General features: G+C 42.2%; 1 protein-coding gene across 3 annotated transcripts in view; it reads right to left on the bottom strand.

Moving 5' to 3' along the window:
- The window catches only part of HSD17B4 (hydroxysteroid 17-beta dehydrogenase 4), a 66,254-nt gene extending 51,830 nt beyond the window's left edge, over positions 1-14,424 (bottom strand). The window contains exons 1-8 of one of the 3 annotated variants that reach the window (XM_032675190.1): positions 14,310-14,424; positions 11,453-11,506; positions 7,188-7,295; positions 6,774-6,833; positions 5,772-5,793; positions 5,625-5,671; positions 4,872-4,956; positions 2,954-3,141 (exon numbers count right to left, since the gene is read on the bottom strand). In XM_032675190.1, the coding sequence (XP_032531081.1) occupies positions 2,954-3,141; positions 4,872-4,956; positions 5,625-5,671; positions 5,772-5,793; positions 6,774-6,833; positions 7,188-7,295; positions 11,453-11,506; positions 14,310-14,370 (625 nt within the window). In that variant the 5' untranslated portion in view covers positions 14,371-14,424. Of the gene's footprint in view, positions 1-2,953; positions 3,142-4,871; positions 4,957-5,624; positions 5,672-5,771; positions 5,794-6,773; positions 6,834-7,187; positions 7,296-11,452; positions 11,507-11,743; positions 11,867-14,309 lie in introns of those variants that run through there. The other 2 variants (XM_032675192.1, XM_032675191.1) reach the window with 2 other exon arrangements.
- Positions 14,425-17,588: the final 3,164 nt, after the last annotated feature.

Below are 17,588 nucleotides of genomic sequence, written 5' to 3'. Positions count from 1 at the left end.
CTTAAGTGCAATCACACAACACCTACAGGATGGACAAGGGATCAGACCCAGCCAGCATGGGTTTAGGAGGGGAAGGTCCTGTTTGACCAACCTGATCTCCTTTTATGATCAGGTGACCCGCCTGGTGGATGAAGGGAAGGCTGTGGACGTAGTGCACCTGGACTTCAGCAAAGCCTTTGCCACTGTCTCCCACAGCATTCTCCTGAAAAAGCTGGCAGCCCACAGCTTGGACAGGGGCACTCTGTGCTGGGTTAGGAACTGGCTGGAGGGCCGGGCCCAGAGAGTGGTGGTGAATGGGGCTGCATCCAGTTGGCTGCCAGTCACTAGTGGTGTCCCCCAGGGATCAGTTTGGGCCCAGTCCTGTTTAATATCTTTATTGATGATTTAGATGAGAGGATTGAGTCCACCATCAGCAAATTTGCAGATGACGCTAAGTTGGGGGGAGTGTCAATCAGCTGGAAGGCAAGAGGGCTCTGCAGAGGGACCTGGATAGGTTGGAGAGTTGGGCTGATTCCAGTGGGATGAGGTTCAACAAGGCCAAGTAGAGCATCCTGCACTTTGGCCACAACAACCCCCTGCAGCGCTACAGGCTGGGGACAGAGTGGCTGGAGAGCAGCCAGGCAGAGAGGGACCTGGGAGTGTTGATTGACAGGAAGTGAACATGAGCCAGCAGTGTGCCCAGGTGGCCAAGAAGGCCAATGACATCCTGGTCTGGATCAGGAACAGTGTGGCCAGCAGGACCAGGGAAGTGATTCTGCCTCTGTACTCAGCGCTGGTGAGGCCACACCTGGAGTCCTGTGTCCAGTTCTGGGCCCCTCAGTTCAGGAAGAATATTGAGGTGCTGGAGCAGGTTCAGAGAAGAGCAACGAGGCTGGTGAAGGGACTTGAGCACAAGTCCTATGAGGAGAGGTTGAGGGAGGTGGGCCTGTTCAGCCTGGAGAACAGGCCCACCTGAACATCACCCTCTACAACTCCCTGAAAGGAGGTTGTAGGCAGGTGGGGGTTGGTCTCTTTTCCCAGGCAACTATCAGTAAGTCAAGAGGGCACGGTCTTAAGCTGTGTCAGGGGAGGTTTACGTTAGATATTAGGAAGAAATTCTTCACAGAAAGAGTAATCAGGCATTGGAATGGGCTGCCCAGGGAAGTGGTGGATTCTCTGTCCCTGGAGGTTTTTAAGAAGAGACTGGATGTGGCACTTAGTGCCATGGTCTAGCAACCATGGCAGTAGTGGATCAAGGGTTGGACTTGATGATGTCTGAGGTCCCTTCCAACCCAGCTGATTCTATGATTCTACGATTTTCAATTGTAGCAAAATTTTCCCAGATGAAGAGCTGGGAAAGTTTATCATGAGTACTTCTTTAATAGTAAAAGAGAAGCAAACAGAAGTTCATTTTCAGAAGTTCCACAAAACCAAAAGAAGATGAATTCCATTTAATACGGCATGTTGTTAGTGAATAACAAAACCCTTAGGCTTTTCCAAAGTATTCCACTTTTTGCCACACACAATTTAGTCTCAAAAATTAGGCCTAGAGTGCTATGGTAGAAGTTTAAAAAAACCCAAACAAACAAAAACCACACAAAAGATGCAAACTATATTAAGAGTTCTAGCAAGAACACCACCACGTGGGTCAAGCTGAACATACGTAAGTGTGACAGTGAAAAATCAAATGTGCTTGCAGACAGCTGAAAACAAATAGGAAAGTACTGACTAAGATAACAAGGACAATTTGATGTGAGATTTGAAAACATTTTTTAAGTTGTGGAGATGTTCAGATCTTTTGAGAGTATTTGAAAATCTGAACATGGAGGAAGGGAGTGAGATAACAAATCAATTATCAGAGCTCCAAGTATCTTATAGAGAGACCAAAGGATCTCACTTTTCTTAAAATTACTAAGAAAGAAAATTATGAGGTGTTTTTAATCATCCTTTGTAACTTAAATATCTTCAGAAAATTCCAAGTACTGTACTCCATGTTACACTTCAGGAACTCATGGTTGCAAGCTTAATGTATTTGGCTCTTCTGTAAATAGTTGCAATAAATCCCCGAAAACTACAACCTATAGAACTGCTAGATTTCATAACTACTTGGATTATTTAGACCCAAACCAGCATACTTTAATCAAACAAAATCAAGCATTTAAACTACACATAATGTACAAAATATACTATTCTCCAATACCTTGTAAATCAGTCTGAAAAATGTAATTATTTCCTCGGCTTTGAAATCTGCCTATCATCAGGGAAAAGGAGGGTAGAAGGGAAATGAAATAGGCTAATCTATTAGCCTGAAGACTATCTGAGAGCAATTTTCCTTTTATAGCCCCTTTTTTCCAAATTATTTTTCTTTTTTCTGGTCATTTGCCAAAGTAATTAGTCAGGCTATTTATCCTAAATTTACACTTTACACACAGCTGTCTCCTAAAATGTTGCTTATACTGACTTCCCAATGCAGTGCTCTGTTAAAACCTGTTCAGACATTCTAAGATTAGTAACTGTGCAATACGGAAAAATTAGGCAACTCAGTTCACTATTATCTCCTGCTGATCATGAAACAACTAAGTACACACATGACGCACTGTGCAAAAACTCAGTATTTTGCAATCAGACAATATAGTAACAAGTGCAGACACCTTATGCCCATACCTGATTGCACATCTGATGAAACAAACAAGCCTTTCCACTACTGTAGAAGGATCTTGGAAGGGATTATAATTAAAGAGCCTTGCCACACGAGATTGCTTTTGTAAATTAGAAAACTTGCTTCTTATCTTGTGGCAGAAAATAAGAATTCCTCACAACAGGCAAAGCAAGTAAGTTGACAGTTCAGAGACAAAAAGGTAGTGGGAACAATGACTTATCAGAGTATGAAGTGCATTTTCTGAGAGATAAGAAAATTTACTGTGCTTCAATTCACTGAAACAATATCAGCACAGGTAGACCTTAAATGATTCACCTTGTGGCATGACGGTCTGAGTCAGCCTGGATCCAGCAGTTGGAGCAATTGTGTTGCAGTGGATGTTGTATTTTCGGCCTTCAACTGCAATTGTGTTTGAAAGACCCAAAAGGCCAAGCTTTGCAGCACTGTAGTTTGCCTGACCAAAGTTTCCATATATTCCAGCAGCTGAGGATGTCATAATTATTCTTAGGGGAGAGGAGAGGAAAAAAATATTAAATTATTTCTTCAACTCATTCAATTCTACACAACAGCATTTTCCAGCTCTGACATTATAGTCTCCATATTCCACAAAACAAAAGCACGCAAGTAAAAAAACATTATTTTTTGGTTTTGCCAACAAACAGGTAACTATTTCCTGTCTGATGGATAGCAAATATCTGACAAATCCTGAAGCACTGTCAGAGTAGCAGAAAACAAACAAAATCATGAGCCTTTCTGAGTTATACTGCGAAACTAGAAAAGACATTTTTTGACAACAGGGTACAGTATAAAGAAAAGTAATTTCATGTTCTCACCGCACTTCAAGAGGCATTATTCTTACAACTAACAAATGGTTTCAGCATTCAGAAGAAAATTACTTTACTGTAAAATTAGTTCACTTTAGTATCTCCCTGGTAATATATGAAGATCCATGCTCACAGAATTCACATTCAAAGAATCCTAATGTGAGTTAAACGCATGTCAGTAGAAGATAGGAAAGTCTTGCCCTTTGCTGTCCCCACTATTGCTGCGGAGGTGACTGAATTGCTCACATGAAAGCTCTAAAACCACTGCAGTTCATAGTTGGTTTGAGGCAACAAAACATTGTGCTGCATGTCTTCTCACAGACATGAATTCAAAAGAAAGAGCCTACACCTTCAGTTTTAAAAGAAGCCTTATCAGATTCTGTTCAAATCTACTTGCAAACACACAATAGCTGGGATCAACATTTATTTAATTTTTATTATCTGCCTCACTGCGAATAATCCAGTGTTTTTTAATCTAACTAAAGAGATGTCTTACAAGCGCTGGTTCAATACAATCAAAATGAAAAAAAGCTACAAACTGTGTAAAGCAGGCATTTTGCAGATGGCACATGTCTATTAAAGAACTGCAGAAGCACTGACTACCATTGTTATCTGAGCAAATACAGAAAAGGAGCCAAGGGAAGCATTTTCCCAAACAGATGCAACACCTAGACTTTAGCCAAGTGTTCTGCCTGCTGATCTGTCCCCTGTCCTCGCATTTCCCTGGATAAGAATAAATGTTACTTAGGTCACGGGATGAGAAAACACCTCACACAGTTTTCAACATGTGGGTATGGTAAGACTAATAAAATCACAATGGCATTCTGACAAGGAAAAACAACAAAATTGAAAAAAATTAAGAAATCTGATTTCACTGCACTCTTTGTGCTAGCAGTAATAGTACCAAGTAATAGTACCAAGACAGACTAAGAACACTCCCATAACTTCTCAGACAAGTACATTTGTCCAAAAGGTTAAAACTAACAAACCAACCAAAAGCCCCATGAAAACCCAACCACAAACAAAAAGAACCCACGACCTACAAGCAGAACGGCATGTACCAGTCATATGAGTAAAAAGAAGCAGGATCAGAATCCCGTGGATTTACAGTAACATCCAAGTAACAAACATTTCTAACCAGTCTCCATGAAAAGAAATGGTACTTTCACAGTTCTACAGCTCCTGTCTCAAATATTCAGAAAAATACATTTAAATACATGGAAAAAAACCCCTTTAAACATTTGGCTGGGGAGGTGGAGAAGGGGGATCAGAACTGAACAGGCTTAACATTTTAACTGATTTTGCCTCACCCCTGGGATAGTGAAAGAAAAGGGTGCAAAACTCCTTCACTGTCATGCATCGGTCTGTTATTCCCTACTGAAAAAACAAAACAGAAGACAAATTTTTACCTGCCAAATTTCTGGTTTTTCATGTGATTCCATGCAGCTCGGGTGACAAGGAACGATCCCCTCAAGTGAATTCTATGGATTATATCTAGGAACAAATTAATATTAGTTCAATATTTCCAGGGTTTTTTCTCCCAACTTGAAATAAACCATGTTTCTTCTTCATGACAAAAAATACACTCTCTTCACACTGACACTGGTAATAAAAGACTGGTGCACTCTTTTTTTTTTGTTTTTTATTTCAAAATTCCTGCAAATAGGCAGAATTAGACAAAAACTAACAGCAGACAGACCATCTTTGCAAGAGTCTTCTCCACTGGCTTATCAACACCCTCAATACCATCTCACTGAGGGTTTCATCTTTTCTCCTGTCCCTTGGCACATCAGAATGCTTTCCTCTCTAGTAAGTTCTGGGTCTTTTAAGCCTGTATAGTATTCAGCCACTCAGCGCTAGTGCTGGGAATGTGTTCTGCTCACAAAAACTACTGTGTATAATTCACATGGCTTTTTTGTATTCCACTCAGCAACTAGGAGTGGTAAGTAAAGCCTTTCTTCCCCTTTGGAACTACATACACCTACCATGCATTGCAGCACAGATCTGTTTTGCAAATTAAACACCAGCAGCTTACCACTAAGCTTTCAGGGCAAAAGGTAAGTCTTCCCTGACTTCTCTTCTTCCTTGCTCCAAGGGGAGGAATGTACCTTTCATCTTCCACACAGAAAGCACATTTTAAAGTCATTTTAAAATCAACTCACCCCAGTCTTCATCACTTATCCGAACAAATGAACGGTCTCTTAGGATCCTAAAAGGCAACATTAGGAAAACAAACAGAAGAAGAACAGTTGTTGAAACAAGAGTGATAGTCCACACTCAAACAGGACAAAACCCTCAGGTATACTCACCCAGCATTGTTTATAACAATATCTGGGGAAAAAAAAACGGAAACCAAGTGAATGCACTTATAAAGCACAAGCTTGTTTCTACTTTTCTCCCACTTCTAAAAATGTATCTAGACAAGAACACTGCATATATACATCATACTACTATTCTATAGCTCCTTGTCTCTAACAGCAAATCCTACCATTCTACAGTAATTAAGACACAACAATTCAGGACAGTTAAGTCTCAGCCTGCCAACGGGACAAAGCCTGACAGAGAGGTATAGCTGTGAAATGCCAGCTACCTGGGAATCCAACACCTGCAGGATGCAGCCATCCTGTACAGTTTGAAGCTTGCTTTGAATTCAGAGTGCTCCTGCCCCCTTTGCTGCAGTAAGCCCAAATGATAATCAGAGGAACCACAGAGAAACAAAGGCAATAAAGCAACCTAGATCGCAACAATTTTTTGTCAAATATTTAATGAGGTTCCTGTTGGGTTTGACTGTGTGTACTTTAAACCATTTAGCCCTGAGTTAAAATCACAATTAAACAGTGGCAATCACATGCTAAAAAACAAACAATTAATTGTTAGGTAAAATACCTCAAGCTTTTTTTCATTTCTGTTAAAGTATTTTGACTTTATATAAGCAGGAGAGCTTTCAAAGCATGACAGTTGCTTATGCTAATTTTATGCAGCTTGTTATAACATTTGATGGACTCTGTGCTTTGAGACAGAAACTGATAACCATTATTGAAGTTCCAAAATTCTGAAGGGCAGGGAAACAAGTATCATATATTAAGCCTTAAACTTCTGCTAAAAACACACCAGAGAAAAAAAAAATCAGAAAAGTTGTCCATTCAGATTAAAAGTTGAAAGCCCCTTAATTAGATTTCACAGACCAAGGGCATCAAGAGTTGGTGAGTATTATTGTTGTCATCCTGTGCTTCATATACTTGTTGTCAATTGCACTGTTTATAATGGCTTTGCCTTGCAAACAAGTTTCAATATGAATTAAGCAATTGTACCTATCCTCCCAAAAGCTTCAAGGGCTGTCTTCACAAGCTTTTCACCATCTTCCACTGAATCTGTAAGAAAAAGGTACAAATTTTCAAATAAAATTAACTGGATATACTGCACTTCCAAGATAAACTCCATGGAGCTAAGAAAAATCAATTGTGTACAACCCCAATACGAACTAAATTCAAATTCAGCCACTGTTTGCATATGTCCTACAGCAAAACCCACACAGTAAGTCTAAATGGCACAACATTTGCCATTGCAAGAAAAACACGAAGCAAAGCAAGTAAGAATCACCCATCTCCAACCCACATCATATTACATCTATTTAAGTTATGTTACTGGCAAGCTAGCAGTAATCCTTTACTAAGCAGTGTCAACTTTTCATTAAGGCATTATACTTCTCTGGAAAAATAACATACCATAATTGGGTACTGCTTTCCCTCCTTTTGCTCTGATTTCGTTGACAACTTTGTCAGCAGCTGAGGAGCTCTTGCCATATCCCTTGAAATCACCTCCAAGATCATTCACTATGCACGACAAAAAAATGAATTTTTCATTGTTAAAACTCAAGACTTCATGCTCTGTCCTTACCTCATTATCATGCCAGAAGTTATAAGAAGTATTAATAAAGCCTGCTGTACCTGGATATTACTGAAAATCTCAGACGACTAGAAAAGAATACTAGGACACATGATTATTTTTTTAAAAACTAGTGTAACATATATTATCCCTTTTTTTTTTTAATAACACGGAAAGCAGAGGATTTTTTTCCCCCTGCTGCACCACACATTCAACTTGTATGCCTGGTCCAGGCTACTTGTGTAATTGTGTTGTAGTTCTGAGATTAATATCTAGAATACATACCAATCATAGGTGCTTTATTCTGGTCTTTTGTCACACTGCTCTATCTATTGTATGAACTGTAAGCAAAACTGGGAAGACTTTGTTCCTGTTTAATAGAGTAGCTAAATTGTAACTAGTCAGCTTCACTATAGAAGAGATCAAGCAGTCTGAACAAAGTGAGAAGTGTCTGCTCTGGACCTTCAGATCCTGCTCCTGTGGGATAAGAGGGCCACCTGACACACAGATATGCTTTGTTTCCAGGCTGTTCTCAGTACTGGGGCACACATCATTAATGGTGGTAGCTGTAATGTACTATCACCACTCGTTGCTGCACTGCTCCTGTATTTGCACTTATCACCAACTCAAAGAATTCAGCAAGGGACAAAAAACACTCCCTGAAAGCCCGAACATTATATTTGAACAAAGAATTTCAGAAAATGTTAAGAAGTATGTTTAAACAGGTGCAAAATGAAATTGTAAGAAAGCCAGAATTGACTGAATTTACATGCAAAAATGGTATTTTGCTAAACGGTCTTTCACTATGGCAAACTCCAGCTTTGTGCCTTCTAACTTCTTAGAAGTCCTCAAGAAGCCAGACACAGTGAAATTCACAAAATATGTAAGATATTCTTGCTAATTTTGATGACAAACAGCAATTGTAATTCTGCTGTATCATCACAAAATGAAATAAATCCATTTTTTGCCTTTTTTTTTTAACTCTCCATATAAGCAGGAATATGGCTTGCACGACACATGACAAAATCATTCTCTATTACCCAGTCAAAGAAAGTCTCATAGGAAATCCTGTCTTCATCTTTGTCTGAAGCACAAGATAAATGCAGAAACACTGTAGAAAATTTATATGAGTAAATGAAAATGCCAAAGCCCAGAAGAAGTGAGCGTGTAGAGGGGAGGGACACGACAACAAAAAACCCCAACCAATTAACAACAAACCAAACCCAAAACACACCTAGCCTGAAGCAGGAAGAATTAAGGCAGAACACCATGCTATGGTCAAGTACAATAACAGACTGATGCAAAAAAGAAAGGAGACAGAATCTCCCAGTTAAATAGATCAATATCTAACTGTCCAAACACGCAGCTAGCACAACTGAGGTGAGGCATTAGGGAAAATTTCCAAGTGTAGTGAAGCTTTAGGATAGGCAACACAGGCAGGCTGCTCAGTCTGCAACATAACAAGCCTTTAACATGATATTAAAGGAAAGCGAGTCAGGAACAGCACTAGAATTTCTAATTTCTCCTGGGAAATAAGAGTGGACAATTTTGCGATAAACATTTACACAAAACATTCGGTCTTATTAAGACGTTAAAACCTAAGACAAAACTTACATGTGTTTACCCTTCACTTCATTAGAAGTTTGCTGACAAAAACTTAATTAAATATTTCGGAAAATTTTCAGAGGCAGCAAAGTACCTTTGGCTGAGCGCAGGCATCAACAGAGTTGAAGCAAAAATGAGTATGAAAGAAAGAACTGAGCTATTCTAGGCTTTGAAACAGACCAATAACAGTATTTTAAGCTCAAACTTTCCATCAGGTAATTTCCGGTTGAAAACATCCAGTAGAAAAGAGTTGGAGACCACAGCAGTTGTGACAGAGCTTGGTAATAGTCTGAATCTCAGAGAAGAATTCCTCTAAGGCTATGAGTGTGTTACCAGTAGAGCAGCAGAAGCAAATCTGAAGTGTGAAACAGTTGGTGCTGAGGACCTGACATCTACAGTTCATGGGTTTTTTTGCAAAACAAGCCAGTTCATTTCTTGCTGTATTCGGGCATCATAAATCTAACACACACATGGAACGCTGCAGATGTGCTGCTAAGTTGCATCTTCCAGTCTGGTTTTTAACGGAACTCCACTCATGCAACCCAATATCATTCCACAATGCGAACAAAAGTACAAATAAGGTACATATCCGGGGAGATGCTTCAAAAGCATTACTCTAAACTAAACTAAAACAGCAACACAGAAGAGCTCTCAGATAGACTGGATGAAACCACAGGTTGGGGTATAACACAGATTGCAAGACAGAAACAAAGCATCCCTTCCTCCCTCTTCCAACTTTTTCTGATGAGAGGCATGAAGGAGACAAAGCATGACAAAAAAGGTGGCAGCAGGCAGCCTTTAGGTGATGAGAAAAGGAATTTTTCCACCTGGGTTGCTCTTGTCAATCTAACCACATCAACAGCAAGTTACTCAGAGAAGAGATGTGGGACTGGGCAGAAAAGCTGCTGTGTTCTTCCAGGGCATTTGATCATTGTTCTTACAACATACCTTCATTTCCAGAACTTAGAACATGGAACTTGTTTAAAGAGACATGGTATGAGTCTCACACCTGCTTGAGTTTAACAAAATCACATTTACACAAATAACTTCTCAACTCTATGAAGTCAGAATCATAAGAGAACAAAAGAGACAAATGCAAGCATTTAGAGGTAATTGCACACTGTGAGAAGAGGTGAAGTGCAGTGTAGTTTCCAAAAGGAAACAAGAAGTTGCCCTTACAGTCAATTCTTAACTTACTGATATAGCTATTATGCAATAAGGTCAAGAGATATAGGATTATTAGCTGTGGTTAGGCAACACAGTACATTTTCTTTCAGATCCTTCTGGTAAGTCAGAACACCACTAGCTACACAGAGTCAATCAAAACATTCGGGCTGCTTTAGTGACATAAGAGAACTCAAGGTGAAGTACTCACATCTCTAGTAAATAAGACAAGCATTAAGGATGGCAACTACCACAAAAAAAATTACCTAGATTTTTTTAAAGTTGACTATGCACATATATTGATATACACACATATATAATATTAAACCAATGAAGTGAAACAAAACACTTTTTATGAAATTTTGTAAACCGAAATTGCAATTTTCATTAGAAAGCTAAACACTAGTCAGCAAGTCCTTGCCCATAATCTCTTTAAACATTTAACCTTGAACTTATCAACAATACCAGTACAAATTCATTCACAGGCAGTCAAATCATAAAATCATAGAATCATTTAGGCTGGAAAAGTATTTTAAGATCAAGTCCAGCTGTTAACCTAAAATGCCAAGTTCAGCACTAAACCCTGTCCTTAAGTGCCACATCCACACATCCTTTAAATATGTCCGGGGTGGTCACTCGACCACCTCCCTGGGCAGCCTGTTCCAGTGCCTGACAACCCTTTCATTCTGAATAACTTCTTCTCAATAGCCAAACTAAAAATGGCAATGCCAACTGCCAGCAAGTGCCCAAGAATATAACAACCTTCAGAATCACCATGTGATGCAGCATTTTTCACAACTAAAGATGCCCTGAGAGGGTTCAACCAAGGGACTACAAACCCATCAGAAATCCTTTTACTAAGAGCTATTTGGCACTGTCACAGGGACCAGATGGCTCTTCTGTCCCAGGAGCTGCAGAAAGAAACAATGTTACTGACACTGAGTTACACTCTAGTAAATTCTTTTTTGGGAGAAGATACTATAACAAATTCACCTATTCAAATGGTCATATTGGAAGACTCTAAGCAATATTCACATAAGACAACACTCTCTGGCCACAAGTTATGGTAAAGAGTGGTATGCATAGGTGAAAGTCAAATCTGGGAAATGATCTGACTCAAACTGGCTTTCCAGCAAAGATAAGCCCACGGAGAAACTTCGGCAGCTTGTTTCATAAGAAAGTAAGGCTTAGAAGCAAAAGTTAAACAGCAAAAGATAAGACAGAAAACCATTAAATAACAAAGGTTACTGTCAAAAAGGCCATGGACAGCTGAATGCAAGCTATGTGAAAAGGCAAAGGTTATTGTCTAGATCAAGTTAGCTAGCATAAAACTTACCAACTACTGAAGCTCCTCTTTCAGCAAAAGCCAGAGCATAGGCTCTGCCCAAACCTAGGTTAAAAAAAAAAGTTAAAAACAAGTGTTTTCTGGATTACAATTCAGACAAAAGCTAAACGAAAATTAATTGCATAAAGAAAAATGCACCGATTCAACACAAACACCTTCAAGATTCAAAGTAAAACATTATTTCCCTCAGGAGTTCAAAGTTTTTCATAAGTACAAAACTTGGAAGTATACAAACAGGTAAATTGTAGACAAAACCTCCAGTCAAGAGAAAAAAAACCAAACCATGCTTACTCCTTGTTACTGCATTCAACAGAACCATCTGGGAAAGCTGCTGTCCAGTTTGTGCTTGTGACAGAAAAACACATTTGAAAGGAAGAACGTTTAATGTCCTGATTTAACAGTGAAGAAGGAGTGGATGGTTCAAGTTAATTAATTACGCTCTAAGTGAATAAGCTACTTCCCTGGTTAAAGTTAAGATTTGAAAAAGAAACTGAACAAAATTTAACTGTGATTCAAGATGTATTGACAAAATCATCTGGATACAAAGGAATGCCTAATACTTCAATTAACCAGGCACATACACAGTTTGCCTATGGTAACAGAAGACTGTCAATTCTGCATTACATACAAAACAAGGGCCTTGCACCTTTACTCTGGCCTAGATTCTAGTTTTGTTAGACGTTAGTTATTTGTTACAATAAATCATTTCTAGATTATATCTGTACCAGTCAAACTTACTGAGATCAATGACACTGATCCCTTTTTAATTAATTTCAAAAGAAAAAGAAATTTGAACGATCAAGTGACGATCAGTCAGAAAAAAGTTTTTCAGAGTGCAAATAGTGTCTACTTGGCCCTCACCAGAACATTCAAAGCCAGTTCTAAAAAGAAAAAATGGAGGGAAAAAAATCAGAACTGTTTAGACTGTTTTGAAACACACTAATCTTACACCAAGAAATCAAAAATTCCTTTAAGACTCTCTTGAGCCTCTGCAGTGGAGAGTAACACATGTGAGGTGCATATACTTCCACTGCCTCATGCAACTCAATTCCAAGAAAACTTTTTTTGTTGTTTTGAAAAGCCACACAACTGAGAAGTGCACAAAACCCAGACCATGTTATATGTGCTGACATTCTCAATTGGTCAGCAAGGACTGAACGTTTAAGAATCAAAACTAATTTAAAAAAAAAAAGTTGAATTGCATGAACAATGACAATGCTGCATGACAGGCAAGAACAGTAATTCACAAGACATTTGCCCAAAGTGAAAAGAAACTACTGTATTTTAGATGCCTGTGTATTTAAAACAAATTAGTACTCCAGATGTTTAAATAAATTCCCAGCTCTGATCTGTGCAGCAGCATCCAATCCAAAAATGAATGTTGAAAAATAATGTTAAAAGCAGTAAAGTCTAACTACAGTGTTGTGAGCTAAATAAAAGCAAAACAAGAACTAATCTGAATTTAATAGGGCTTCCCTAAATTTAAATAACCACCTATTAAAAACCTATTATGAAATAAAACATACAAGATGAGTTTTTTCTGTTAACAAACAACTTTCAAGCAGTCTAATACTAGAATTACAAGGGTAACCACACCCACACTTATGACAAGCAATTTTTACTCAATGCAGTGCTTTTCAGAAGCTTTGTTATTATCAAAGTGGCTTTGTTTTGCTATTACCAAAGGTCTTAACCTGTTTTTTTCAGTTAGACTTGCTATACAGGGAGAAGCACATAAATATAGGTCTGGTAAAAGTGTGAAAACACCATAAACATCTGGCCTGAATTATGCTCACGCTAGTCACCTTCAGGTGCATGGACTGTTCAGTGCTTTCCACAACATCATCTTCACATCATCTAATTAGGCCCCCAAAATGACAACTCTGGCTATGTGCAGCTCCACAAAATGAGAGCAAAACTTTGCTGGGGGAAGAGTGGAACCTTCTTAGAGGATCGTAGAATAAGCTCCTTTACCAGTTCATCACAAACATAAACTTTGCCTCTCGCCCAGTGGATACACTGACACCTCGTATATTTACTCAAGTCTCACAGTAGGCAAAGGTCAAGCACGCGTGCAGAGAAAGAAGAAAAAATAATAGTAAAAGGGGAAAAAATAAATAACAAAACCCCAAACAAACAGCCCCACACCACAACAACAAATAGAAAACATTTCGCTGGCAAAACCAAGCATTCTATTGCAAATCCACTTCCCTGGAGAGGCCAGGCCTGTAGACCACCAACAGCGCAGGCCCGCCCTGCCGGTGACAGAGGGCCCTCCCCACCCTCTCCCCGCTCTCCTGCCCTCTCCCACGTGCCTCCAGGCCGGCTCCCGGGAGCAACGAGAGCAGGGAAGGCACAACAGGTGGGCGGCTGCTTTCCCCAGCACCGCTGGCACCCGCAAAGCGGGGCACACGCGTCAAGTCACCGGGGCCAAAGCACAACTGGAAGGGACCAGGATACGAGGACATCCCTGACCGACGGGGCGCTGCTCCCCCCGTGTGTTTAAAGAGCAGAAATCACGCGTTCGGGCGCAGCACCGGCGGGACAAGTTCCGGCGGTGCCGGGGCTCGGCTCGAACCGAGGGCAGCAGGATCCACAGCCGTGACCCCTGTGCAGCCTTGGCACGGCCGGGACTGGCGCTGACAGCGCCTCGCCCGCAGCCTCTCTTCTCTTTTCTAAGGGAAACAACCTGCCTGTCCCCGGCCAAGCCCGACTGGCCGCCCCGGGGGCACCTGCGAGGGCCGCGGGCAGCGCTGGCTGCGCGGAGCCTGCAACGCCGGCCCTCCCCGGACAGCCCCTCCCCGGACAGCCCCTCCCGCGGGTGCGAGACCCCCGGGCCACCGCTCACCTCCTCCGGCGCCGGTCACCAGCACCACCCGCCCGTCGAAGCGCAACCCCGCCGCCGCCATCGCTCCGCTGCCCCGGCCCGACTGCGCTGCCGGGCCGGCCCGGCCCCGCCTGCGGGCGGGACGAGGCGAGACACGGAGGGGAGGGACCGCGCGTGCGTCGGCACCCATCGCCCGCTGGGAAGTGTAGTGTGGGACGGAGGGAAGGGGAGGGAGAGCGCGGCCGCGGTGCGTGGGCGGTGGTGCCCGGGCCCAACCCCGCCCGGTTCTGCTTTCTCACGGCGCTTGTGAAAGGCGGAGAAGGATCCCGCCGGTCCTGCTCCTCCCGCAGGCATATCCACGTGTGTCTGAAGGGGCCACAGCCAGGCCGAGTGGATTGCGAGACCCTGGTGCTCTGGTGTAAGACATCACGCCTCCGTTTAGAGTTAATCTATAGTTACTTCTTGTATGTTAATCTTACGGTTTGTGTTGTGTAACTATTTTTTGCTCTATTTACTATTTCCCAATCCAAATCACTGTCTGTGGGAACTCTCTGTATTGAACCATTAACGTGAAATACGCCGCCCTTTCCCGTCCCGTATTTTGGCAGCCCGTGTGCGGGAGGCGGTGCTGGGTGCGGCTGTCCGGCTGTCTGGGGGGAGCTGCAGAGTGGCCCCCGTGAGGAGAGGCCTGGGCTGCCCCGGGCCAGGCACAGCATTCCCGCCGGCTCCCATGGACCCCCGCCGGGCACGGCTCAGACCCTCGGGTGCTGGTTCCTATGCGGGAACGTGTTTAAGAAACTATAAAACCCACTTTGCAGCACTTGTGGGAGAGAAGAGAGGACGCTGAGGAAGAAGCAGCCCTGCCAATCCCCAGGTCAGCAAAGGAGGAGTGAGAGCAGGTGGTCCAGGTGCAGGAGCACCTGTCCCTCTGCAGCCCCATGCAGGTCCGCGCTGGAGCAGGTTTGCTGGGAGGACTTGTGACCCCACCTCCCTAAGGAATGCACCCTGTGGGAGGGACCCACGCTGGAGCAGTTCATGGAGAACTCCAGCCCATCGCAGTGACCCCATGGTGAAGCAAAGGAACACGAATGCATTGTATTTTGTCGAACCAGACAGTGGGTTAAGTAGAATGAACACACTTAATCATTATATTATTGCAGGTGTGGTGTTATTCAGAATATCATTGTACTGGAGTTTCATAGGGCCACTGCTCTATACCTCAGCAGTAGATCTAGTGAGGATTTTCCAGTATTACCCACCAATTCCAGCAGTTACAAGTATTGAGGCCATGTTGCTGAGAACACAGCTGTGTTGGGCAGGACATATCTCAAGGATGAAGGACTACCGCCTCCCTAAGATCCTGCTCTATGGTGAACTTGCCACTGGCTGCCACAAGAGAGGAGCCCCAATGAGAAGATACAAGGACTCCCTGAAACAACATCTCAGCCTTGGCCATATTGATCATCGTAACTGGTCTACTCTGGCCTCCAATCGGGAGGTCTGGAGACACACCATCTCTAACGCTGTTGCTGCTTTTGAGAAAGCACACAGGATCGCTCTCAAGGAGAAAAGACAACGCAGAAAGAATTGTGTCTTGCCGATACCACTGTGGTGGTTTGGGCTAGGCCTTCCTTGGTGACCAGTTTGTAACCAAGGAAGGGTCTAGATTTACCCAGTATTCCCTACGATTTTTACGTAAACCAGACTATAAGAAGAAAGGAGGAGAGACCTTCGCTCTCCTTCCTTCCGGCAGCTTGGAGGCGCAGGTTCCCTGCTGTTGAGTCTGCCGTGTTGGGGAGCGAGGCCTGGTAAGGCCTTGTCAACCTTGGGAGGCGGAGGTTGCCGGCGATCATCCCGGAGCGACTCTCGGTTGTCCCAAGGAGAGTGGTGGGATATTTTCTTTGCTAACTCTTTAGTTACTAGATCTCGGGCTACTGATTGGGATATATATATATTTTATTTTGGTTTTGTTCCCTTCCCTTCCCCCTTCCCTTTCCCTTGTAAAATTGTATATATTTTAATTGTATATAATTGTAATATAAGTGTAAATATATTTATATGTACCACTTTAGCTGTCTCTCTCTCGTTTCGGGTTTTCTTGGTTGTTTCTCTCCCTCTTCTCCCTGAGGTTTGAGGGGGGGGGAACTCTTGTGGTAAGGTTTGGAGACCTGGCAGGGAGCCAGCTTCAAACCATATCAACCACCCAAGGAGTCTTTCTGCTGTACCTTTTGCAACCGGACTTGTCTATCTCATATTGGCCTTTTTAGCCACCAGCACACTTGTAACAAATGTGGGTAGAGCCCTTCCCAAATCTTTGTTCGCGAAGCCTAGCCATGGAAATCCACCAATTCAGACAATGACAAACTTTGTCTGAACTAAGGAGAGGGATCTTATGGAGCTATTAATTCTTACTCTTTCTCTCTCCTGGCTGACTACTCATGAGAGCAACATGAGCCTGTGGGAGCTGTAAACTCCCTGCTCCTTTACATTGTCTGCCTTAAATCTAAGGGGTGTCCGGGGAACAGAGGATTGTGTAAGGAACACACAGAATTATGTTGTTGGAGAAATCACCTACATACTCCCTCTGCACAGATGAACCTTAATTCATGATTAACCTTTCTTGTAAAGTTTGGAATACTTCTGGAGCTAACAGAAAACAAAATTACTTCTGGAGCTAACAAAAATAAAAACTGATTTTGCTGTGTGGTTATCTTCTTGGCTGTTAATGCTTTACTGTCTACACTAAAGAGAGGCAATAGGTACCTGAGTACAAATAGCTGTTTGGTGACTTCCAAAATAGAATAAACTGTCATTTCTGACCTCAAATGTAGCATTCGCTCTTCAGAAATAGCAGGAACAGAGACGTGTTGCCTGTGATTTTTATGACACAGTTCGGCTTGAAGGAGGAAGTTGCGTGGGTTTGAATACTCCAGCTGCAACTTACACTTTGGGCACTGGAGGGAGATCGTGCTACAGTAAAACTGCCCCACGTAACCCACATATCACAGGTACCGCCCACAGGGAAACTACTGGAAACGACCAAAAAAATTTCTGGAGGCAGGCAAGGGAACATAGATCAGATGAGTAGTTTACAATAAATCACAAGCTTTAACTGTGGGAAACATCGTTGAATGTGTGCAGAAACAACCCATTGCACTGTATTATTCTGTCACAGCACAAAATACCCTCACAACTAATTAAAGTTCTAAAGTTTGTCTATTTCATTTGAATGCAGCTCAATAGAAGAGCAAATTTCCCAGCAGTGAGAGGCCCGGTGCAGTTGGCTGTGTACTGTAGAGA

The sequence above is a fragment of the Chiroxiphia lanceolata genome, chromosome Z, assembly GCF_009829145.1.
Source record: "Chiroxiphia lanceolata isolate bChiLan1 chromosome Z, bChiLan1.pri, whole genome shotgun sequence".
NCBI classification, from domain to species: Eukaryota; Metazoa; Chordata; class Aves; order Passeriformes; family Pipridae; genus Chiroxiphia; species Chiroxiphia lanceolata.
This window is presented reverse-complemented; position numbering and strand designations above follow the sequence as displayed.